Consider the following 26,213-nt stretch of genomic DNA (forward strand, 5'->3'; position numbering starts at 1 on the left):
GATCATTCAAGTATTTTCTAAATAAGCTAAGAAAGAGAGTTAATGGGGGTGGTTTTGTATTAATGAATATTTTAGGTAATAGAAGCGAAGAAGTCGCATTTTGATTATAGCACACCAAAAAAGAGACTTCCATTTAGAGACGCGGTATTAATCAACGAGGAAGATTCAAATTCGAATTCGGATTCGAGTAGTCAAAGTGATGAAATGGAGCCACCTAATGCACCAATTCGAAGGAGGACTATTAATCGAGAATCTGATTTGTCCAAGATCTCTATGGTCTTGTTTAAATGATGATTGGATAAAGAAAGAGGAACGTTCGATCTCAGCTAACTTTGTGTGCAGAAAGACAGAACATGACGAAAGACATAGAAGAGTTTGCTTTTGCTTCAATTCTTATTCATTGAAGCTTTTTTAATTATTATATTTACTGATCATCATGTGAATATAACAAAATATTTGCAGAGTTTGCAAGGTTTATTAAATATTTTATTTGTGAATAATATTATATTTTCAATTTTTTTTTGGCTTGTGATCAGAGTATCCTAAGTACTGATTTTTGTCCTTCTTTCAGTTAAAGAATTATTAAGATTCTTTGTCTTTAATTCTGCTATTTCTTGTCTTTCTCCTATTTGTCAAAATTATTTATATGCAAATGAACACCGTAAATGAATCTAAAATATTTCCTTATGTAATAATATATGGTCCAATGAGAAGTTCCCTCTGGTCAAAATTGGATTTTTAATTGTCCAAGAAAATAAGTAACGATTGGAATTTTTTTAACTGGTAAAATACCTTCTAACCAATTTATTTATACTTCTTATTATTTAATATTTAATTACCTGCCAAACACCTAATTAAGCAACTTACATGTTACCTAAAACATAATAACATATATTATAGTAATATAGTTTAAAATTATTTTTGTTAGTTCTGCTATTTCTTGACTTTCTCCTCCTATATTCTTTTTTTTTTAAATCTATGTAGCATGTAAGTGAACACATTGTGAATGTGAATATGAATCTCAAAGATTTGCTTATTTATGAATATAAATCAATTGCGTGTCAGATTAAATTATTATGCAGACTTTATGCCGTATTATGCATATTCACTCCGATCCACAGCTAAAAATGGATTGTTTTTATTTATTTATTTAATAAGTTGCTCTTCACATGTGGGTTGTACAAAGAAAAGAGAGGCGAATACTACAAAACTAGCCAAAAAAGTAGCTTCACTTCACGAAAGTTCTCTCTATAATACTATTACAAACCTCACCGACAGCTATTTTTGTTATCTGGAAAGTTGTAAATAATCGAACCCATGATCCTTCTTTCTCTCTAAACAAAAATGTCGTATTCGAAATTGTTGTAAGTGTGGTAGAAAGTGTAGAACCATCCATTCTTTTTTTCATGTTTTTAAAATGGTTATTAAATGGCTTTAGTCCGAACTACGTGGGTCGAGTCTAAACCATACAATAATGCAAATCCAATGTGTTGATGATTTCGTGTAGAGAGTTCAAACCAACTAAATGACACATGGTCGGTCGAAAATGGTTCTAACGTCTCATGTGGTTCTTTACATGCACTTTCGTGTGGCATCTTTATTGCACATCCGAATTCAATTGTCTTTGTTTTTTCTTTGTGAAATCCAAATTCTAATGTTGGTCACTGATCATCTGCATTTGTCTGAATCCCAAAACTGTTGGATACCAAAAAAATGAAATATACCAAAAAAAAAAAGAGAATTGTTTAATGAAAAGAAACTAACGTATGGTATTTTTGAAAACAAAAAAAAGAATAATATAATTTTTATGATAATTTAATTTATATATAAAAACTCAGACTAAATTGGTTTCGAATCACCATTTCTATTGTCAGTTTAATTGAGTAGCGGATGGAACAACGAATAATTGAAATATATGATTTTTTTTTTGTTAACGGTTGAAATATATGATTAGAAGGTAAACAAAACAATTAGAAACTGTATAAAAGCAGAAAATTTACTACCGCGCCGTCGTTGGTTTACTCTAAAATTATAAAAAAATTTTGAAAAATTCTACAAAAAAATTCTAGAAGCAATTGAAAGTCAATACTGTATTTTCAATCGGACCCTGAAAAGTACATGGTCAAATTTAGGTCTAAGTGGGTCATTAATCTCCAACTAACAATGTTTCGGTGACCCAGCAAGCTCTCGCAATCCTCCGATTTTCTAGTCCTAATTATTCATTAAATTAGATAGCTCATGATAACTAATGACCTACCAACTTCCATCATCTTCCACTAATCTACCGATTATGATTATGATTTAACCAAGTGTCAATACTTCCTTGAGTCTTAACTTGACAAAATACCAACCAAAATAGTTTATTTTTATTTTTAAAACAGCTGACTAACTTTGGATTGAAGGTTACTTGATTAGATTTTTATAATCGTCATTTAAAGTTGGTAAATGGTCAAGGGAATAAGAGTTCAAGGAAAAACGCCTTTTTTGGCATTGACCAGCAAAAAAGTGCCACTAAACTACCATCACATTGTTAATCCCTCGAAACCATAGCATGGAGGAGAAGATACCTTACCACCTGAAAGGAAAGGGTTTTGAAAGTGGTTTTTGCCCCTGCCCCGAAGGAGGATTCGTGCCCCTGAAATGGATACCTCAGACCTAATTGTTGAAAACTCCCTTACCTTAATCGGGAGACTCACTAACCCTTCTGTTCAGCGGATCTGGCCTCTCTTGTCATTCTTATCTAACATATGGAACTTGAGAGGTAAAGCTGCAGGATTTGATCTAGGGAGAGGTTGTTTCCAGTTTCGTTTTGAACTTGAGGAGGACCTCCAAAAAGTGTTAGATAATAGACCTTACCACTACAACCAGTGGATGGTAATTCTATAAAGGTGGGAACCGGTGATCTCAGATACCTTCCCCTCTATGATCCCTTTCTGGATCGAGATTCAGGGACTACCAAAGCATTATTGGCACTTAAAGATGCTCCAACCCATTGGTGAAGAACTTGGTGAATTATTAGACACAGAGATCTCTAATAAGGCTGTGAAGATAAGAGTGTTGATCAATGGCCTTCACCCAATTACTAAGGAGACAATTGTTGACTTCCCTGATGGCAACGAAACCCTGGTAACCTTTGCATACAAGAATCTAAAAAACTACTGTCTCTACTGCTACCGCCTGACTCATGAGAAACGACACTGCCCGGGTTTTCTAGCAGAACAGGAAGCACAAAAGAGTACTCTGCCTATCTCGTCCTCTCGTAAAACCCTGAGGTCCGAAGAAACTATTACCTCCCCCAAGACAATTTCTTGGCCCCCAAAAGGGGAGAGGACCACTCGAGGCTTTCTGGAGCCACACAGCTTGCCCCAGCCTTTCAGCGAGACTTGTTGACTCCTCTCCAAGACAGATCCCACGGTGTGAACCTTTATCCCCAAACACACTCTTTTTCAAAGGAAGGCTCGGAGGAATATGCTACACGAAAGGTCCAAAGATATCCTAACAGACCTGAGGAACATAGACCCTCACTTTCCAGGGGTCAGGCTTCTAGATCCTACTACTCGCCCAGAGATGTGCCTGAAAATGATCACAACAGGCACAAGGAGAGATCGTACTCAGCAAATCTACAATGGAGGGAGAAAGCAACCTGTTCTGTAATCCCCCGCTCTGATAGCTCTAAAACCTCTCGCCCTCGAAGACCTCCTTTAGAGAGATCATTACCCTCTGTAGAGACTTTAACCCCACCCCCTCCTCTGATCCCAACAACTGAGAAGTTCTTGAAGAATTAAGAGAGGACACTGTCCAATACATAAGTTGCACCAATCCAAGCGAACGTGCTGCTAGAAAGTGCAGAGTTATTCAAAAGGAGGGGCAAAAGGGTTCATTGTGGAGACAGCAGCTCAAATCATTCAGGCCGCGAAGGTGGCTAACCATGCCCTTCTGGCTGACAACTCAACCCCCCATAATGCTCCCTTAGAGGAAACCACTGACCTTCCCCCCCATCGTGCAACTAGAGAGACAACACAAGCGGGTGTTACAAAGAAAAGGAGAGGTCGACCTCCTTTGGCAAAACAGATAAACAGGAGCCCTCTACAATTAAACGGTGCAAAATCAAGCAAGAGAAACAAGTTCCTACTTCAAAGCTCACCAAAGACAAAAGACAATGCTAGTTTGGGGTTCGATAAAAGGGGAGAAAGCAGTGAAGGCCCTAACAGAGGTTTAGCTAAAAAACGATTATCCCTTCCCCAAGGAGACGTGCAAAAACAGTTAAATTGCCCAAACAGAAAGGATGTTCTCATACCTGCAATGATAAGGAAGAAGGTGGATTTTCAAAACCCACCTTCTCCTCTTCCTTAAAGCTCCTGAGCTGGAACTGTTGTGGGCTGGGGAACCCCATAACAGTCCAGCGTCTTCGAGAGATCCACTCCAAGGACTCTCCGGAAATCATCTTCCTCATGGAGACCAAGAACCCTGATGAAACTGTCCTAAAAAAGTTAGATTGGCTCCATTACCCTAATAAACTTTTAATCTCCCCTCACAGCCCTGGTGGAGGCGGTTTAACACTTTATTGGAACCAGGAAACTGAACTTACTGTGTTGTTAAGCTGCCAGAACTTCATAGACACACAAATAGGAGTTAATGGTAAGAGCTTCTTTGCCACATTCTTATATGGTGAACCTGACAGAAGCAAAATAAAGATTATTTGGGATCAATTAACAGCTCTGGGCAAAGACAGAGACGACCCTTGGTTCCTAACTGGTGACTTTAATAATATAATTGATGCCTCGGAGAAACAAGGAGGAGCATACAAACATGAGGGTACCTTTGTTGACATCAGAACTTTTATGAATGAATGCGACCTATTTGATCTAAGGCACTCTGGTAATTTCCTGTCCTGGAGGGGGAAAAGAAATGATCACCTAGTACACTGCAGATTGGATAGAGCGATGTCTAATGCTGCTTGGGCCGTAGAGTACCCCTCAAGCCGAAGTGCATACTTGAATTTTGAGGGTTCATACCACAGACCTCTCCTTACTCATCTAGACCTGACAAAAAAGAAAAAGAGAGGAGTGTTCAGGTACGATAGGCGCCTTAAAGAAAATGAAGAAATCAAGAAGATAATTAATGAGGCCTGGTCTTTTGATGAAGAGGAATTGGTGGAAGAAAATATCAGCCGATGTCGAACTGAGATCATCTCCTGGACCAAAACAAATCACCAAAACAGTAAGATTGTTATTGAGGAACTAAAAGAAAAGCTAGAGGAAGCTATGGTAAGCCAAGTTTCTGAGCAAACTTTGATATCCTCGATAAACAATAAACTGCTTTTAGCTTACAAAGCGGAGGAGGAATTCTGGCAACAAAGGAGTAGACAATTGTGGTTAGGTCTGGGGGACAGGAATACGAGCTATTTCCACTGCATTACTAGAGGGAGAACCACTGTTAATAAATTTGCAGTAATTGAGGATAAGGAGGGCCAACCTACATATGAAGAGCAAGTTATCCTGAAGGTGATATCTGACTATTTCACTGAGTTATTCTCCACCAAGCCGGGAGAGAGGCGCCATTTAGTAGAGGACTCAATCTCACCGTGTATAACAGACGGAATTAACCAGAGCCTTATTGCTCATCCAACCCCAGAAGAAATACAAAAAGCTTGCTTCTCCATTCATGTAGATAAAGCTCCGGGTCCTGATGGCTTCTCTGCCAGTTTCTTTCAATCAAACTGGGAAGTCGTGGGCCCAAATGTGGTCTTGGAGATTCAATCTTTATTCTCCTCGTCGTGCCTATAGTAGAGCATTAACAAAACACACATCTGACTGATTCCTAAGATCCAAAGCCCACAAAGAATGATGGACTACAGACCAATAGCCCTCTGTTCTGTTTTTTATAAGATCATATCCAAACTACTATAGAGAAGGCTCCAACCGGTGTTGCAAGACATAATTTCGGAGACTCAGTTTGCTTTTGTGCCTAAGAGAGCTATTTCTGACAATGTCCTAATATCTTATGAAGCCCTGCATTATCTCAAAACCTCTGGTGCCACTAAGAGATGCTACATGGCGGTCAAAACTGATATGAGCAAGGCATACGACTGACTTGAATGAGACTTCATAGAACTGTTAATGGAGAGAATGGGCTTTCACCAAGTTTGGATAAGATGGCTTATGCAGTGTATCTCTACGGTCTCCTATGCTTTCCTACTAAACGGTTCTTCTCAGGGTCTAGTTCTACCTACAGGGGAGATTAGGCAAGGAGATCCTTTGTCCCCCTACTTATTTATCCTATGTACTGAGGTACTAGCAGGAATGTGTGCAAAAGCTCAGGTAGATGGAAGCTTATTTGGAATTAGAGTCGCATTAGGGAGTCCCCGCTTTAACCACCTTCTGTTTGTAGATGATACCCTATTCTTCTGCAGATCGGACGCTCAGAGTTGTCGAGTCCTCATGAAGATACTACATCAGTACGAAGAGGCGTCTGGTCAGATGATAAATAAAGCTAAATCAGCAGTCACTTTTTCAGCAGAGACAGAAGAACATATCAAACAAGAGGCCCAACAAATCCTTGGTATACAAAAAGTTGGAGGTTTAGGCAAATACCTTGGGCTTCCTGAAATGTTTGGAAGAAAGAAACGGGACCTTTTCAACAAAATCATTGATCGGATAAACCAAACATCCAAAAGCTGCTCCGCAAGATTCCTGTCCTCTGCGGGGAAAACCATTTTGTTAAAATCTGTTCTATCGGCTATACCAACATACTCAATGACTTGCTTCAAAGTCCTAGTCTCCCTATGCAAAAGAATCCAATCAGCTCTAACCAGGTTTTGGTGGGATTCCTCCCTATACAAGAAGAAGATGACTTGGATAGCCTGGTCAAAAGTGGCAAAAACTAAGAGGGATGGAGGATTAGGATTTAAAGATATCTCAGCTTTCAATGATGCTCTTCTTGCAAAAGTAAGCTGGAGAATACTTACAAGTCCAATGTGTTTGCTGGCACGAATCCTCTTAGGCAAGTACTGTACCACCTCATCCTTCCTGGAATGCCAAGTCTCCTCCACGGTTTCTCACGGCTGGCGTGGCATCTGTATTGGACGTGATCTACTCAAATCTCAACTGGGGATTGCATTAGGTTCAGGCGACACCATTAGGGTTTGGTCAGATCCGTGGCTATCTCTATCCTCCCCACTAATACCAGTAGGACCACCTACGGAGCAAAACAGAGAGATGCTTGTTAAGGATCTTGTGTGTCCTGTCTCCAAAGATTGGGATTCAAATCTTATACGCCAAACCCATCCTCAGTATGAATCCTATATTTTTTTCTCTTAGACTGAGTAAATTGGGGGCTCAGAATAAATTTTTATGGCTGCCTACTAAGGATGGTGATTATAGCGCAAAGACAGGATACCACTCAGCATTAATGATGAAAAACTCTCTAACCAAACCACCCCAACCACCCACCCATCTTAATTTTAAGTGGCTTCAAGACATTTGGAACCTATAGTGCGCACCAAAGATTAAAACCTTCCTCTGGAGAGCTATGAACAACGGATTACCAGTGGGAAAGAACTTGCAGATCCGAGGCATCAACCAGTTGGCTTTCTGTCCACACTGTGATCAAGATGAATCGCTTTTACATCTCTTCTTTCAGTGCCCTGTTGCAAGTGAAATCTGGGGTTTGCTTCCAGTAGTGCATCATCTCAATCTCTCCCAACTGATAAGCTTCCAACAAGGACTAGAGACGGCGAATAAACTAAGCTGTTTACCTCCGACAGGATTGCCGCAAGGCGCCATCTCCCCTTGGATCCTATGGGCGATATGGACCAATAGAAACAGGCAAATTTTTGAGCAGACCCAAACACCTAGTCGGGAGGTTTCCACTCATGCGATCAGCCAAGCCCGAAGTTGGGTAAATGCTCAGATCTACCTTAGAAGCCCCAATCCCCAAACTCCACCGACCTATTCTAACCCTTCAAATCCCGATATTATCCGCTGTTTCTCTGATGCAGCATGGAATAAGGAAACAAATCAAGCGGGTTTTGGATGGATGTTTGAGCAACACCTTCCCTCCTCTGAGAGACAAGGTACAGCGGTGGCGACGAATGTGAGCTCCCCCTAGTGGTGGAAGCTTTGGCCTTGCTTCATGCTCTTCGCCATGTCTGGGAGCTTGGTTTTCAGAAACTTTCTTTTGCTTCAGATTCACAGCAGTTGATCAAAGCACTCAATTCGGAGTTCCAGCTGAAGGAACTCTATGGGATTTAACACGACATCCTTGCTCTATCTCTCGATTTCTTAGTTTGTGATTTCATCTTTGTAAAACGAGAAAACAACTTCCGAGCTGATAAAGCAGCAAAAGAGGTATTGTTGTCTCTTTTGTTTGTAACATTTGATTAAGTTTTAATCTACGATTTAACAAAAAAAAAAAAAAAAAAAAAAAANACATTCACATGAATAAATCAATTATTACGCATATTCAATGTCTAGTTTAAGTAACGAGTATTATAAAACTTTTTTCTTTTCATAAATACAAATTATAGACGACCTTCAATATTATCTTGTTATAGTGATTCATTAAAAAAAAGTGTTTAAACCTTAAGTAATCTCACTATAATAGTTTAAATCATTCGGACATCGAAGACAAAAGTACATATTAGAACAATACTGTATTAAATGGAAGAAAACCAGGAACAAAAACTATTTTCTGCATTGAGGGAAAAAATCACGAAAGGATCAACGATGATCTTATAACAAGGAGTCTAGTACACCAAAGATCGTAAAAAGTTATCAACTATGAATAATTCACTAACCTTTTTGTAAATAAAAAGTGACTAGAATTATTTAAGTGATGAACACTATATCATTTCACTTTTTAAAATATGATTAAGCTATTTGTTATCATTCTGAAAATTTTATTAAAATTTTATGTTTTCACGCATTAGCAAAATAATATGATCCAAATAAAGTCGTCTTGGTCCAATGGTAAAAGGAGAAAAATCCCATCACTTGGGTTCGAGTATCATTGGTCACAAAATTCAAAATTTAATATGGTTTCTATGATTTCAGAAAATTAGTTTTTCTGTGTGTAGGAAGTTTTTAGAATCTTGAATTATTTTTAAAAAAATATATAATATATACATGCTTTGAATGTTTAAAAATATAAATAAAAATAAACTAAAAAACATCAACATTCTATAAAATCTAGTATTTAGCATTCTATGTATAATGTCATTTGATGATTCGTTATGTCAATGTTCATCAATTATCTGTCGAGAGGTCCTCATCGTTACCAACGTTTAATCCGGAGTATGATTTGGATTCCAGTCTCGAATTGAACCGCGAATTCACGGTTATGGGTGAAAAGATACGACCTGGTTCATGAGGATTGAACGGTCAATTAAACCAGTTTGAATGATGATGTAAAAGATCGGACCCGGTTCCCTCGGTTATTGATGTAAAAGATCGGATCCGGTTCAGTGAGGTTAAGAGAAATTCAAATTCCCATCGTTAACAATCTTTAAACCGGATTTAATTTCCGGTTCTGATTTGGACAAACTATTCCCCCGTTATTGATGACTGATGAGTGGAGTTAACCGGAAAATGTGAGCTTGATATGGGAAAAACCGAAGAAGATCAAATATCCATCGTTATCAGACTGATATTTTTCATGAGAAATTTCTGTTGTGAAAAACAAATATGCCGATGATAAATAAATAACTAATAAATGAAAATATAGATGCGTTGTATATACGAGAACAATTTTTTTTTTTTTGGCAAGTAGTTCATTTTTCCTATTATATTGGGGCCAAAGAAAAAAATATTCTGACTAACAGTATTATTTATTTCTTATGGCAGCAAATTTTTGTTGACTATTATTTGATGATTCCTTCAAGTATCTTATTATTATTACTAGGTGCATCCCCACGCAACGCGTGGGTTGTGGTATAGTTGGCATTTTCTTATTTTTTTATATCTTTTTCATTTTTTTTTGTATTATTTCGTTTTAATTAGGCATATACGGGTTTTTCCGTCACTTTTATTTATACACTATATATTTATACCATTTCGTTCAGATGTGTATAATTGTGGCGTTTATTTTTTATGAATTATGAAGTTGTTGTTTCTTGCTTTTGAGGATCCAATCTTATCATTGACTGATATTGTTTCCAATACATTTATTGTATTATAGATTTTCTAATTAACTGCTTATGTAAACCCTTCATACGTTGATGTTGCAATAATAAGTTATTTTTTTAAAATATCTTCCGTGTAAGTGATTATGTTTGTATGCCCATGTTTTGGTCTAATATCAATAAGATCGTTTCTGTTTTTCTTTAGTTGGCTTTGAAACCAATATTGAGTTAAGCAAATAATGGGTCGAATTATGGTGTTAATAAGTAATATAAATTCTTATGTATATATATTGTATATATGTGACTATAAATTTAGCTAACTAAAAAATTATGTAATATTTAAATACAATCTTGAACATATATATATATTTTTTTATTTGTGGGAGGAATGTATGAAATTATTGGATAGAAGTTATTTTTGAGTTAAATGACCTTTAATGTCTTTAAAGTGAGTTAAATATTAATAAATTTTTATATGTGTCTTGACTTTTTTTAAAAGGAATACCAAGTGTTTCCTTCCAAATTTGAAGTGATATAGTATTTTAGTTTTCTTATATGATTTTATGAACTTCAATGTAAAAGTTTTTCAAAGTAATAAGTACACTCACTGATTGAATTATAAAATTTGGAGAAATGTTTATTTCGTTTAATCATCTGCTCTTTTAAATAAATTAAATAAGTATGTTGTTATTCCTACAAATAGGACAACATATATTATAGTTTAACCATGGAGTTAAGCAATGGAAATGGAACTTGTGATTGCAAGACAAAATGCTTATATGTTACACATTGATCGTTTAAAAATGAATAGGAACATCTAATTCTCAAATAAAGTTGATTGTTTTGTTAAAACCAACATATGTGAATTTAAATTTAACTATGCAAATTTAAAAAATAAATATGAATAGATTAGAAAGGCAAGAAATATAAAAGAAATATTTTTTTATATAAATAAAATAAAAATTGAAAACAATGTTAAATATATATAATACTTTCTACATTAAAATATAGAATCAAACTCTTACAAGTTACAACACATATGAGATATAACAACATTTGATATTGGTAGGAGAGGAGGAGAGAATGTTTACTATAAGATGGTAATCCAAATTAGATAATGGAGATGAATCTTTAAAAAATAGAACAATGTAATATATATATATATATAATACTTTCTAAATTAAAATATAGAATCAAACTCTTACAACACATATGAGATATAACAACATTTGATATTGGTGGGAGAGGAAGAGAGAATGATTACTTATAAGATAATAATCCAAATTAGATAAAGGAGATAAATCTTTTAAAATAAGAACAATGTAAAATATATATCATGTAGTCTCTAAAATTAAAATTTAGCATTAACAATTTACAATGATATTTCTCTTTTTTTTTACAACCCATACAACAAAAATAAGAAATCAAAAATAACAAAAAAAAACGAAAAATGATTTGAGGTATTGTAGAAGAGAATGAGAGAATGTGAAAATGAGATAGTAAAAGAATGTCAATATGAGAGAATGATAGATTGAGAGAATGCTTATTTATATGATAAGAAATGATGGAAGTTACATTTAGAACTATGGAGTTACAATAGTAATTTATTGTGTTTGAATAAAATTGAGTGGTAGAATATGATTAATGCATAATTTATTTTATTTTCAGTTATAATTTTATTTTAATGTGTGAGTTAAATGTATTGTGTTTATTGGGTCTTAAATATTGTTTAAAGCAATTAGAAAAAAAAAAAAAAAAAAAATTAGAAAACATTAAATGAAAATCAACCAATAAGGAGAGACCAAAACCTTATATTTATATATATGATATATTGCTTTAAACTTTGAAATGAGAAATATATTATAAACAATAATTTTACATGAGAAATATATTAATTTAGCCAACCAAAATATGAATATAAGTTTAGCCAACCAAAATAAATAAAAAATATTAAAATTTAACCAAAAATAATTTCTCTTGAAAGATAATAAGTTAGTAGGAGGAATGAATTAATGTACAATTATTGGATAGGAGTTACATTTGAGTTAAATGGAGTTACATGTCTTTAATTATAAATAAATATTTTAATTTTTTATAACCTAAAATAAAAGGAATACCAAGTGGCTGAATCAAAATTCACATGATTTGGTTGTTTGTTGATATAAACTCAACACTTACACATAATATTTCAAAATAAAAAATATTACTTTTTAAGTGACAAACTAAATTAGTTTTCTTATAAAATTATATGAATTCTTCAATCTCAATAATTTTTAAAATCCCAAGGATAACTTATATTTTTTTGGTTTTCACTCATCAATTTAATTTATAGTGCTAGATTTCATACTAATGGTTTCATCTTTAGAGAATTTAGTGAAATGATATTTTTAAAATTATATTTTATTTTTATATTTAAGTTCCAGTTGAATATGTTTTGTTTTTTGGATCATTTTTTATTTTGATTAAAGACACAAAAAACCAATTGTTTAATTATGTTCTTTTTGTTTTCAAAAACCTCAAATCATAAAAAATATATATATATATATATATATATATATATTATATTGATCTCTGCAGATTTAACAATTGGATCACAAAACAAAATAGTCTTTATAAATGGATAAATGGATAATTATATTGATCTTTAAATATTATATTGATCTTTATAAATTATTAAAAATGATACATGAATATGTGAGATAACCAGAGACATAATAGATAATTACATATGGATCATTTCAACTTTATGATCTTATTGTGTGGTGAATATTGTAAGGAAGTATGAAAATAATGACTTATAAGATGTTAATATAAAATAGAAAATGGAGATAAACATTTTAAAAGATTAAAATAAATATATAAGATATACATATCATACAAACTCTAAAACTAAGCTTTTACAATGATATTTGATTTGATTTTTTATAACCCATACAACAACAATAACAAAAAAGATACAAAACAAAACAAAACAAAACAAAAAAGAGATTTGAGAGTAGTGGAAGAAGATGAGAGAATGAAAGAGTGATAGACTAAGAGAATAAGATAATGAGTATTTATAGGAAGAGAAATGATGAAAAATTATATTTAGAAAAATGAGAGTTACAATTCTAATTTATTGTTTTGTTTTAATACAATTGATTAATACAACTTAGTGGAGAAATAAAGTTAATGCATAATTTATAGGGAGAAACTATAAGGATTTCAGTTTTATATTATGTGAGTTAAATATGAAAATTAATTGTTTTTAAATTTGTGTATTAATATATATTTTTTTGTTAAAATTGTATTGCCAAGTGGACCAATAAGGAGAGACTGGAACTCTACTTTTATATATATGATTATTTTTGTAACAAACAAAGTTGAATTTGTTCTCTAACAGTAATGTTATGTCGTCACGATTTGCTTATAATGTAATGTAACATGGTTAGAGAACAGAGATAGTCAGATTCATAGAGGATCTGGCTGGCCTTGGTCACCAAAGCCTAGATCGTTTTATATATTTTTATTATATTCTCACCGTAACAATATTAATAATTTTGAAATGTCATAATTAATACGTGACGAAACTGATAAAAATATTAAAGAAAACAATTTAATAAATAGAAAGAAATATTCTCAACCAATCCGAACCTCGTTCGTTGGCCTCGTTTTATTGTTTTTTTTTCACATATAAGTTTTTTAATTTTGACTGGAATTTTCCACGGACGACACGTGGTCAACCAAACGTTCGCCAAACTCTACTTCTCCACCGTCTCATTCGTCGTGTTGGCCCCTCCAGATCTTTTTTTTCCTCTCTCTATTTCCCTTGCAACTTAATTTTTCTCCAGGATACTTGGCGTTACTGTTCGTTGTTGTCAACAAATCTATCTTCTCCTCTGCGATTGAATCGAAGAAGAACAAGCAAGCTAATATGAGAAACTTCAGTTTCTTCGAGAGATTCTCCAAAGCTTTTCAAGATCATCCTTCTCTCACCCGAATCATCGTCGTCTCCACCATCAGGTCCTTTCCTACTTTTCTCTCTATGATCTGTTCTCGTTTCTGTTGTTGAAACCTTACAACAGATCCTCTACCTAGTGAACCTATGAACAGATTCCTCAGAAACAATTTTTTTTTAAAGAGATTCTCTAGGTTGTATGATTCACGCTACACTTGTTTTTTCTACATTCCGAATCTCTCAGGAAGAACGCATTTGATTTTCGTAAGATATGATTGTCGAATTTTCCAGATCTCAGATTTTTTTCAGATGTATAATTTTTCTAGGTTTCGTTATGTTTCTGTGTCTCAAAATGCAAAGATTTGATTTAGATTTTAAGTTTTTTTTTTTTTTTTTTTTTGTTGTTACTGATGATATGTACTGTAACGTTGTTGTTATAGTGGTGGTGGACTTATAGCCTATTCTGAGGCAAACGCATCTTATGGAGTGAACGGTTCTGCTGCTGTTGTTGAAACTGGAACCAGGAAGAAGAAGGTTGTGCTGCTCGGAACTGGTTGGGCTGGAACTAGTTTCTTGAAGAATTTGAATAATTCTCAATACGAGGTTCAGATTATTTCGCCTCGAAACTACTTTGCTTTCACTCCTTTGCTACCTAGTGTTACCTGTGGAACTGTTGAAGCTCGCAGCGTTGTTGAGCCTGTTCGTAACATTGGAAGAAAGGTAATTCTGCTGTAAAAATATAGATGTCTAAAGATTAAATGTCATTTTTGTCTTCTTTTCTTATTCTCATTGCTACAGTGTTTCATTATATTTCTCTGAAACAATGTTATCTTGAGTAGACTAACTTGCAAATGCTGTAACAGTTAACAAACTTCTGACATATTGGCAGTTTGTTGTTTTAGATGCATAAGTTTTTTTGGTTATGGGTATGCATTGAACCATTAGGATGATGCTTCTTCTATTTCCAAAGTGTGAATGCTAATGCACGCTTGTTTTCCTGCCTTTACAAAATTGAAGAACGTTGATACGTCTTACCTGGAGGCAGAATGTTTCAAAATTGATCCATCAAGCAAGAAAGTGTATTGCCGATCCAAACAAGGCCTTGCTTCAAATGGAAAGAAAGAATTTTCTGTCGATTATGACTACCTTGTAATTGCTACTGGAGCTCAGTCTAACACCTTTAACATACCCGGAGTGGAAGAAAACTGCCATTTTCTGAAAGTAAGTTTTCTTGGCTCTTAACTCCCTTTTGTAGCCTCTTGGTATGTTTTTTTAGTAAGAAATGATAGTTTACAGCTAAAAAGCAGATATATTGACTGATCATTTGTATGGTTGTTAAAGTTCTGATGCGTTTATTGGTTTCAATTGCTGCTTGTAGGAGGTTGAAGATGCTCAGAAAATCCGTAAAACTGTAATTGATTCCTTTGAGAAGGCAAGTCTACCAGATCTAAGCGATGAAGAGAGGAAGAGAATTCTGCATTTTGTGGTTGTTGGTGGTGGGCCAACAGGTGTTGAGTTTGCCGCTGAACTGCATGATTTTGTTTCTGAGGATCTAGTTAGTCTCTACCCTAGAGCCAAGGGTTCAGTGCAGATCACTCTTCTGGAGGCCGCAGACCACATCCTGACCATGTAGAATTTCTTACCTCTGAACTTCTTCTTTTGTGTTCATACGTGAGCAATCTTTAAAGTTTCATGTTTCCATAAAAACGTTGTATATTGATTCATGGGAAGCTTTTCTTTCACAGGTTTGACAAGAGAATCACTGAGTTTGCTGAAGAAAAGTTTAGCAGAGATGGAATTGATGTGAAACTTGGCTCGATGGTAACTAAAGTGAATGAGAAAGACATATCTGCTAAAACCAAAGGAGGAGAGGTTTCCTCAATTCCTTATGGAATGATTGTCTGGTCAACTGGTATTGGAACTCGTCCTGTCATAAAAGATTTTATGAAACAAATTGGCCAGGTAAAGTAATGTGCTTCTGATAAACTCGCACACTACATTCTCTACATTTCCTAGCAAACACGTTTCATCAACTCGCTCTAAGAAATATTCTTTGTAATTGCAGGGTAATAGACGTGCTCTGGCCACTGATGAATGGCTTCGCGTAGAAGGATGTGATAACATATATGCCCTTGGCGATTGCGCAACAATTAACCAGCGCAAAGTCATGGTAACTTGACGCTTCTATTGCTTCCCAAATTCTGGATTAATGTTGTAGATTATAAACCAAAATAATATCAATGGCTTCATGTTGCAGGAGGATGTTTCGGCTATATTTAGCAAAGCAGACAAAGACAAGTCTGGGACACTAACTCTCAAAGAGTTTCAAGAAGCAATGGATGACATTTGTGTTAGATACCCTCAAGTGGAGCTCTACTTGAAAAGTAAACGTATGCGTGGCATTGCTGATCTTCTAAAAGAAGCCGAAACTGATGATGGATCCAAGAAGAACATCGAACTGAAGATTGAAGAATTCAAATCTGCTCTTTCTCAGGTTGACTCGCAAGTGAAGTTTCTTCCAGCTACAGCACAGGTAATTCGGTTGGAGTTTAGCTATTTAAGTCTTTGTTCATATTCGATTAAAAACTCTTGTTTGCTGGATTCTTATCAATTGGTTGTTATATGTGGATTTTAAAGGTTGCTGCGCAGCAAGGTGCTTACCTAGCTAAATGCTTTGATCGCATGGAAGAGTGTGAGAAGAATCCAGAAGGTCCCATTAGGATGAGAGGAGAAGGTCGTCACCGTTTCCGTCCCTTTAGGTTAGTCCTTCCAAAAAATCTGAATCAATATCTGAGTCTTTTTGTTGATTGATCCACCCTAACTAATATACATTTAAACTATATAAACTCACTAAATGTGCTTCCTAACATTTTGTTTTCTTACCTAATATAAGGCATAAACTCCATCTTTTCTACACCCTTATGGTCCAATGCCCATGACTCGTAGTATTTAGCTAGAGTCGAGGCTATTCCAAAACACTAAACTTCACTGCCTAATACACACAAGTAGACTAACAAATTGCACTGTGTTTTGGAAATTCCTCTCAACATCAATATTCTTGTTTACTGAAAATGTAGTAACCAACTTGAAATCGTCTTTGATTCATTTGGTACAAGTTTAGTTTGAAGTTTTTAAAAGAGATAGAAGTTTTGGTTTCATTTTTGGCCCCGCTTAAATTGTGGTGTAGGTCCTTTGGATATAGACAAATCAAAACAATTCCGGTTTTGGTGTTCGGATGATGTTTGGGTATTGGTTTGGTTAAAAATCGGTTTGGCGGGTGTAACAGGTACAGGCATTTGGGACAATTTGCACCACTGGGAGGGGAACAAACGGCAGCACAACTTCCAGGAGATTGGGTTTCTATTGGACATAGCAGTCAGTGGTTGTGGTATTCCGTCTACGCAAGGTAAAAATACAAATAAACTTCTTTTCTTAACAAATCTACAAACAAGTGTTTTTTCACTTAAAAAGAAAACATTTTGGTATGGAACAGTAAGCAAGTGAGCTGGCGTACAAGAGTGCTTGTGGTTTCAGATTGGATGAGGCGTTTCATCTTTGGTAGGGATTCAAGTAGCATCTGAGTAAAACCCCCTCCAACTGCCAGCCAATACAGATCATCTCTCTCTATCTCTCTACACGAACTTTCTCATGAGTACAAAATTTTGATTCCCTTTTGAAAAGGAAGAAAAAAGTTCCAAATCGGCTTTACTATATAATTTTGTAATAAAACAAATGAACACACGTAACGAGGAGAGATTGCCTCTTACGTTGGCCATATCGTCCCTAATCCCGAGAACTGCACTCTCTGTTTTTGCTAATATTTTTCAGGTGCCCTTTTTTGACTTTTTATTTCATCCTTTTTTTTTCTTAAGCTCCTTCCTCAAATTTTTTGTCTAGGCCGATGACAAAATGGAATTTGTTATTTCTTACTCTCTCTTCTTCTTTTTTTTTTTTCATTATCATGGATTTGTTTTCCCAAAATGTTGCTATTTTTAATATCATCGATTAGTTTTAATTAGTCACTTTCAATTGGTATAGATAGAAGGGAATGATGAGAGAAAAACTTTTAAACTATCTCGTTCCTTATATGGCTAGAGAAAATTGCGATTATATAAATCTGTATATGGTTTCTGAAAGAAAACTGAGAAATTACATAATCAATCGTTGAAAAGTTGTTTAAAAAAAAAATGTAATACTAGTATAAGACTTGTATTTCTAAGAGTCAACATCTGCAACGCTGATAAGATCAGCGAAACCAACTTTCTTGCGAAGCCGGACAACTAAACATGCGGCGTCGACACCTTCTCCGATCACCACCACTTTGTCTTTCTCTTCTCCTTCTATTCCCACAAACGTCACTCCTGCTCCATCATTGTTTTTTCAACCAATAGTTTAAAAGTATATTCATGAGAAAAATCAAGCAAAAGATGATGAAATAAACAAAAACATAATTTGCTAGATGCATACTATAAACATAACCTAATGCCGGTTCCGGAGACATTTTATAAATTCTCTTTTTGATAGATTACGGATTACGGAACCCCAAATATATATTACACATATTCATATAAAGGATTCAGTTATTTGCAATTTTAATATTCAAGATTTATTTTATATTTGCGGCCCTTGTTGTTACATATCATAATCTTGTTTAGTTAAGGTGTAATGGGATATCTTACCAGTGGTTTTGGCTCCGATCTTGAGAGCTTCCGAACGACATTTTTCGCACCTCATACTCACCGACATCAAGATTTTCTGCTCATGAAATTTTCAAAATTATACTACCACTATATATATGTTTTTCTTTTCTTCTTCTTCTTCAAACAAAAAAGGTCTAATACTAGCTAACAGATTCATGCTAAAAACCTTCCGTATTACCGTATATATTTTATACTTAAAAAAAAAAGTCTATATTCGTACCTTGGGCATTTTGGAACCTCTTGGGAGAGAAAATTAAACTTTTTTTGATTTACGTGATTATAGTTTTACGCGTGACTCCGTAAAGAAATGAGAGAATACATGATCTATAAAGGCAGTGCTTGTCCATTTTATCGTGGCACATATCGCTCACCACGCATATACATATTTCTTCTCTATTAATTGCCACGAAATAGCAGAGGAATTTTTCATGCAACTGCTTCGTAGGTAAGTCCTTTAATATAGTATAAAATGTGTTGACGTTTAAGTGGGCAATATTTTTTTTTATTATTTTGGACAAAAAGTGGACAATATAAAGTATACTAGTACTAGCTTAGCTCACAAGGGTTAGATTTGGCCCGGTAATATAAGGGTTATATGTATTTTGTCATGCACATCTAAAAGTCAGACGATCAGTACCATCGGGACCGGTCCTGAATTATAGATGGCCTAAAGAAAACTAATAAAAGTGGCCCCTTGTTGGTCATATTTCCGAGTAAAAACGAATATTATTGACCCTAAGCAATGAAAGTAATGTCAAGCCAATGAAAAGATCTAAGCAAGCTTGAAAATATGTAAAACGTAAAAAGTGATGTTAACCGGACAAAACGGGTCTAACCGCCGGTTCATGGTTTAACAGCGGGATTTGTTTATTGATATTTTGACTATGCTGAAAAAAAAAAATTGACCATTTGGATTATGATTAATGTTAAAAGTTATATGTTCTCTTAATCTTGATGGCGCTCCTACCTTGCTTCCCAGTACTAGCTTAGCTTTTACTTCTTCTCTCTACTGGCTTAGCTTTTTCCAGTTTTCCAAATGCAGCAAAAAAAGTCAATTACAAGTTTTCTTGGTGCTTAGTTTACGAGAAGAAAGACTACATCTCGCACCTTCTTCTGTATTTTATCTTGATGGTCTATTCGGAACAGTCGCAGGTTCTACAGTTCTAGTGCAAGTAACGTAACTCCTTGGAATCTATTGTTCTATGTTTTTTATATTTACCACGCTCTCTAATGAAGGTGTTAAATGTGTTTGTAGAGGGAATGTAGGATTAACAAGAGTTGAAAGCCGTCGTGTTGTTTAAGTAACTACAGGCCTCATCATGGTTCGATTCGAGCAGACAAATACGGGGCTCTTTTGGAATCGATACAACTCCCCATATACGCAGCATATTGCACTGAGTCCTCTTTGGACTTGTTGGTATAAGACCATCACAAAGATATACATGAGACAATATCATCATCTCACTGAAAAATATATCAATATCTTTCTGTGGTCTTCTTCTTGCAGCTGCGTTTGGTATTTGATTTTATCAATTCACAAACATCAACAACATGACAATGATCACCAGTTGGTCTCTTTCTCGGCATCTCAATTCTTTGCTCAATAAAGGGACGCATATCATTACGAGATTGTTAAAGACAAAATTCAAAGAAAGACAAAGGCATGGCTTGTTTAGGTGATTAATAGTTCTACACTTTTAACACCTCAAAAGATTCTTCCCCCTCGAATTTTACTTCAATATTCAGTTTGATCTTAAAACATACTGTTGATTATGAATGCTATTAGTCTTTATTAATACGTACAGTCATTAACACAATTTGTTGAACACCTTTTTTCGTGTCATAACTCTTACTGGTACTTGACAGATTTCTAATTGGTTTATAGGTCACATTGAAAAATTTTGACGTATACATGATTATAAGAAAAAACTATCAGTTTAAAAAATATATATATATAAAAAAGAAATTTACGAATTGGGAAAAGCCTCAGTAAGCCAGCGTTTTTCACATCAAAGTAATACACTCAGACGGTAATTCCAATATTTTAGCAATAGTCATCATCGGTAAACTCCCCAATAATCAAATCGAAATTAGTTTTTAAAAAAAAAGACAAATTAAATTGTAATCGCCATGGCTCCGTAGATCGTAAAAAAAAAGATCCACAGGTTCCTATCAGTAAGCGAAACACGAACATTTGTTTATGTCCAATATAGCATCGACTTGGATCATCGCCAACAAAATAAAGATACCGTCAACGTGGCATCGGACTATTTTAATTTAATTTAGAACAAAACGATTAAAAAAACAAAAACCCTCAGCGGACCCTTGTCAAATCAACCACACAGCAGTCACAGAACGGATTGCAATAATCCAAGTTCAGTCACGCTGTTGTGTAAAGTTTCATACGGCACTTCCTATCTTTTGGGATTTCTTCTTCATCGGGTTTTAAAAAAAAAAAAAAAGAAGTCAAATTTGATACAAAACGATTTGCAGCAAACAGGGAATAATAAAAAAAAAATAAACTAACGAATTTGTCTAAAATTAGGTTAACAAAGCTAGAAAAGTTGTTGAAGATATGAGCTAGAGACAGAGAAGAGAGTCTGAATTTATTATATAGTGGGTTTATGAGGCGGCATAACTTTAAGCCCTAGCGTGTATGAGGTGGCATAAGTCAAAACCCTAGCGTGTATAAGGCGGCATAATTTAAGAGTTGAAACTCAAGTGTTTGATCGTTCGAGTTACCGTATGGCCCATTAAGAGCACATATGGATTTTGGGGCCTGTAGAGATCGTGGAGAATGACAAGGGGAGGAATGCAATCAGAGAGCTCGAGCTACGAAGACCAGTGTTTTATACTGAACCAAACCATTGGTTCAACAAGTGTGCTCCAACGTGTGGATATCATATCCCCTAGGAAACCCCACATGGATGATGCTTCCAGGAGCTGATCTTTTTGCTGCGGTTCCCGTTTCATGTTGTGCCTACAATCTTAGCTAGAGAAAGGTATTGTCTTGTTATGTACTCAGTTTTATGTGGGTTTTCCTGCTCTGTTTTGAAGAATAATGAGTAAAATTGTGTTACAATGTTGCAGTGGAGAGTAAATGGAGTTTGAATCGAACAAGTTGCAGAGTTTAGTGAAGGAGAGTCAAAAGATGCTTTGAAGCTCGGTGTTTTCGTGAACGCACTTTAACTTGTTGAATGTGCCATTAGGTGCTCCTCCGCTTAAGCCGTGTTGCAGCCTTATTGACGGTTTGGTTGACATAGAAGTTGACTGTAAGGTTACATTTGGATTGATTAATTCTGCATCAAAAAGCTATGCATTGTACAGCCACTACCGTGTTTATAGGCAGGCATAGCAACTAGCAACATGGGTTATAGAATATTGAAAAAGGTTGTAAACTATATTAATCTTTATTTAGAATAAGCTACGAACTCTGAACTTTAAAATTTTGTTAATATTAATTATTTACAAATATCAAAAATTGTTCCCAATGGTACTTTGATTTAATCAACGTCAGCCCTCACAATAAGATCGACGGACTAAACCCCAAGAGTAAGTTTAGTTTAGAATATTAATGTTTTATATGGGAACTATATATGTATAGCTGTAGCGAGTTTGGATTATGACTATTATATTTATACAGATTCTTAGGTCTGATATAGTATTTTAATTTGTAAATTGATTAAAGTTTTTGATATAATATTTTAGAAGTCATTTGTTTTTCGATGTGAGACTTTCAACACAAATGACTCTTCTAACTATTTATCTCGATTGAATTTTATTATAAAATAAATTTTGTCACAGTTCGGTAGGATCCATTTTAAGTCTTATTTTTGGGTTGGCAAAATATTGGTTTGATTTCAGTTAGTATGTGTGGGACACCGGGACTTATATGACATAGTGTATAATGGATTCCTAACTGAGTAAATTGAATGTCTATTTCCTTACCAATACTAGAATTACTAAAACATCCACTTTTCTTTTTAATTTATATTTGAATTCAAAATTTCTTTTACGAGCTGTGATTTTTTTTTTATAATAATCTCTGACTAGATTAATCAATTGATTTCTTTCTTTGGTTCTAACTCATTTCAAAATTTTGACCCAGTCTAACAATTTTTTTTCTTTTTAAAGTTCTGACCGAACGAGAATCAAAAATACACCGATATATTTGTATATAAGAACTCAAGTATAGCGAGTTTGGGTTATGATTAGTTAACGAATATTATGAAGTGTGAACCATGTTTATTTGGTAGCACATCCCACAAATATCGGGTCAACTATCAAAAAGAGAAAAAAACATAGAAAAAGTTCAACTTCGTTTTCACTTGATGATTGTTTATATGCATTGATTTATGCCATTATTACATGTATGTAACCGTATATAAGTATACAATATTTACTACACTTCTTACTTATTTCCTATAACTATAGAAAAATTCGAATGGAAACATATATTAATCCTTTTTTTTTTTTGCTATGGTCTTTTAAGATTTAACTTAGCCTTAATCAACGTACAATACTAGGATCACCACAATATCTTACTTGGTATAAATTATTTGAACTATATATATCAACTTCTTTGCGCAATACATATATATATATATATATATATATATATATCAACTTCATTCACTTTTCACTTCTTTTAGAAATACTATGAAGATAATTAAAGAGAAAATTCATTATTAAATTTAAGAATATAAATAATTGATGAATAAATTGATCAATTTTATAGTAAAGAATGATCTCATATTGTTATTGTTGGGTATAATTTTAATCATATAAATTATAATAGATAAATTCTATTATGATATATTCTATAAATGATAGAAGATTATGCATTCTCAAGAACATTGACTCAATACCGGCCGTAATGGTAAGCATTGACTCAATACCAGCCGTAACGGTAAACATTGAGTCAATACCGGCAATAACGGTAAACATTGAGTCAATACGAGTCGTAATGGTAAACATTGAGCCAATACGGACCGTAATGGCAAACATCAAGCCGATACGGGCCGACACAACAATTAACAAGCCAATACGACTGTAACGACAAACAACGACTCAATACGGGCTGTAGTTGGACTTTGTGGCCGACTCTGATTTGCTACGATATTATCAAGAAAATATTTGACTCAATCTCATGGAGATAATATTCAGAACGACCTTATCTTATGAAGAGGCGGTTACTCAAACCCAAATCCCATGAGGATTATGGTATAGGGACTCCCCTATAAATAGAGAGCGATTTCGACATGATACATGGGAAATCGAGAGCAAAACAAGAGACCAAAAACACAGCCACACAACTCAATTCCAAAGCATTGCTAGGGTTCCTAAATTGACTCATTGTGCCTTAAACTCTTGTATTTGAGCTTGATACTTTGATCAATAAAAACGACTTTTCAACATCTATTTCTTGTTTCCGTAGTCTCTAAACGAATCGATTATTTTTGCCCAAACAGTTACTAGCGTGTCGAAAGGAAAACTAAATTCTCGATCTCTCCTAACAGGTTAAAGCTAGTTGCCGTGAACCATATATATTTTGGCATGTTCAACCTTATTTTATTACGGAATATAATAAAATCAATACGACTTATCCACGAAACTATGTTATTTATTCAGGAAAATCATAAAAGTAGTATGATTTCGAACATATATCTCATTAAATATAGATAATAGAAAATTATTATCCAAAAAAGATAAGTAATAACAACGATTTTGTCGTTATTATCGTTGGGTACAAACCAACATCCCACATCGGAAAATTAGAAAAGAAGTTTCTAATATATAAGTTAAGTCCAAACCTACTTAGTATGATGTCTTTTGGGAAGGAGCCCAATAACAAATCCGTGCGGGCTTTACCATCTTGGCCTAAAGCGGACAATATCATACTAATGGGCTTGACTTGGGTTTAGAAAGCCCAGGAATCCAAGATTAGAAAAGAAGTTTCTAATATATAAGTCAAGTCCAAACCTACTTAGTATGAGGCCTTTTGGGAAAGAGCCTAATAACAAATACGTGCAGGTTTTGCCATCTCGGCCCAAAGCGGACAATATCATACTAATAGGCTTGACTTGGGTTTAGAAAGCCCAAGAATTTGTTAAATTAGGGCTTATCTTGGGTTTTCAACTAAAAGCCAATTGACAATTAGTGGATTGGCCCTAACCCTTTATATATTAATGATAGTCCCTTCAAACTTTCGATGTGGGTTTTGGATTGTTAGAACAAGAGGCATGTCTGTATCCACTTTTCTAGGTCCACCAGAACTTAAACCTTGAGCTCTGATACTATGTTAAATTTGGGTTTATCTTGGGCTTCCAACTAAAAACCAATTGACAATTAGTGGATTGGCTCTAACCCTTTATATATTAATGATAGTCCCTTCAAACTTCCGATGTGGGACTTGTATCGTATCCAACAGTTATAACACCTTAATATATAGATTATATTTTGGATCTACTCTTAACAAATTCTTTTATATTATTTATATTGGATTGGAGAAGATTGCGTGCATTGCAAAGTTGCAATTGGACGCATAATAAGTATTCCTAAATTTTAAGTTACTCGAATTGGGATTTTCATTTTTTTTTCCACACTATAAAATTGAGCTTTGATCTCAGTATTGTTTTAAACCATCTAATAAAATGGGGAAAGGCTGACGTTGAAACTATACGATTATTATTAGGTTAGACTTATCAAATCATTTTAATTGGATATTAAAATCTTATTATTATTATTATTATTATTTTATTTTAGTATCCAAACTAGTCTATCTGTCCATCTTGTAACCCCTGTTATAAGGATCGGAATGATTTGATAAGTCTAACCGTTTGAGATGTACCAAAACAATTATCACATGCATATGAAGTGACTTTGTGTGAGATTATGAGAAGACTAATGATGTTATGAGTAAACAATTATCACATGCATGCAAATAATGTTTCAGAAATAAGGGTCATAGAAGTCTGCCCCGTGAAAAGCGTGAAGGAATAAAGAACCGTAGTCTTAAGATGTGCTTAGTTACGTATATTGGCCGAGGGTGCCAAAAAGTCACAGAAATAGATGTCTGACTATAATTTGCCTCTTTTAAAGGAACTAACGTTTAATGGGTTCAACTTTTCTTGTTATGAAAAAAACGAAAAAAAAAACCTAGATACATATACTCACTTGCAATGTAAGTTATATATATATATATATATATATATATATATATATATTTGATATTTAGAGAAGTATTCTGTTTCATAATATAATATGTTTACAAACTTTCTATGCAACATTTAGATTAATTTTATATTTTATATTATGCTCTCTTGTTTATGATTGGTTTAACTTTGTAAAAGTAAATATTTTTTAATATGAGTGTTTTAACTAAAACATCTTATATTTTGAAACAAAGAGAATATTACAACGATAATACACAATTTATGAAACTTATGCACAATTA

The 26,213-nt window shown here is 34.3% G+C and overlaps 3 protein-coding genes across 3 annotated transcripts in view; 2 read left to right on the top strand and 1 right to left on the bottom strand.

The window, feature by feature from the left end:
• LOC104737368 (F-box protein At4g05010) overlaps positions 1 to 482 on the top strand; it is a 7,563-nt gene extending 7,081 nt beyond the window's left edge. Inside the window, exon 3 of the mRNA XM_010457535.1 lies at positions 76 to 482. Within this exon, the coding sequence (XP_010455837.1) occupies positions 76 to 291 (216 nt within the window). The 3' untranslated portion in view covers positions 292 to 482. The remainder of the gene's footprint in view (positions 1 to 75) is intronic.
• LOC104737369 (external alternative NAD(P)H-ubiquinone oxidoreductase B2, mitochondrial) lies at positions 13,883 to 17,986 on the top strand. Its single transcript, XM_010457536.2, has 10 exons — positions 13,883 to 14,122; positions 14,498 to 14,777; positions 15,075 to 15,278; positions 15,436 to 15,686; positions 15,803 to 16,019; positions 16,123 to 16,227; positions 16,315 to 16,590; positions 16,695 to 16,816; positions 17,344 to 17,463; positions 17,551 to 17,986. The coding sequence occupies exons 1-10, from the start codon at positions 14,034 to 14,036 to the stop codon at positions 17,636 to 17,638; spliced, it is 1,752 nt and encodes a 583-aa protein (XP_010455838.1). The 5' UTR covers positions 13,883 to 14,033; the 3' UTR covers positions 17,639 to 17,986.
• On the bottom strand, positions 18,122 to 19,147 carry LOC109128519. The gene is made up of 3 exons (XM_019235175.1): positions 18,978 to 19,147; positions 18,737 to 18,812; positions 18,122 to 18,418 (listed from the first exon to the last, which is right to left on the bottom strand). The coding sequence occupies exons 1-3, from the start codon at positions 18,984 to 18,986 to the stop codon at positions 18,273 to 18,275; spliced, it is 231 nt and encodes a 76-aa protein (XP_019090720.1). The 5' UTR covers positions 18,987 to 19,147; the 3' UTR covers positions 18,122 to 18,272.

This window comes from Camelina sativa, chromosome 13, assembly GCF_000633955.1.
Source record: "Camelina sativa cultivar DH55 chromosome 13, Cs, whole genome shotgun sequence".
NCBI lineage: Eukaryota > Viridiplantae > Streptophyta > Magnoliopsida > Brassicales > Brassicaceae > Camelina > Camelina sativa.

Bases quoted from the DNA above. Each gene is read 5' to 3' on its own strand.
- LOC104737369 (XM_010457536.2), top strand. From the start codon at position 14,034: ATGAGAAACTTCAGTTTCTTCGAGAGATTCTCCAAAGCTTTTCAAGAT. The intron at 14,778-15,074 runs GTAATTCTGCTG...ACAAAATTGAAG, and splicing joins TTCGTAACATTGGAAGAAAG to AACGTTGATACGTCTTACCT. The intron at 15,279-15,435 runs GTAAGTTTTCTT...TGCTGCTTGTAG, and splicing joins AAAACTGCCATTTTCTGAAA to GAGGTTGAAGATGCTCAGAA.
- LOC109128519 (XM_019235175.1), bottom strand. The intron at 18,419-18,736 runs GTAAGATATCCC...ATGATGGAGCAG, and splicing joins GATCGGAGCCAAAACCACTG to GAGTGACGTTTGTGGGAATA.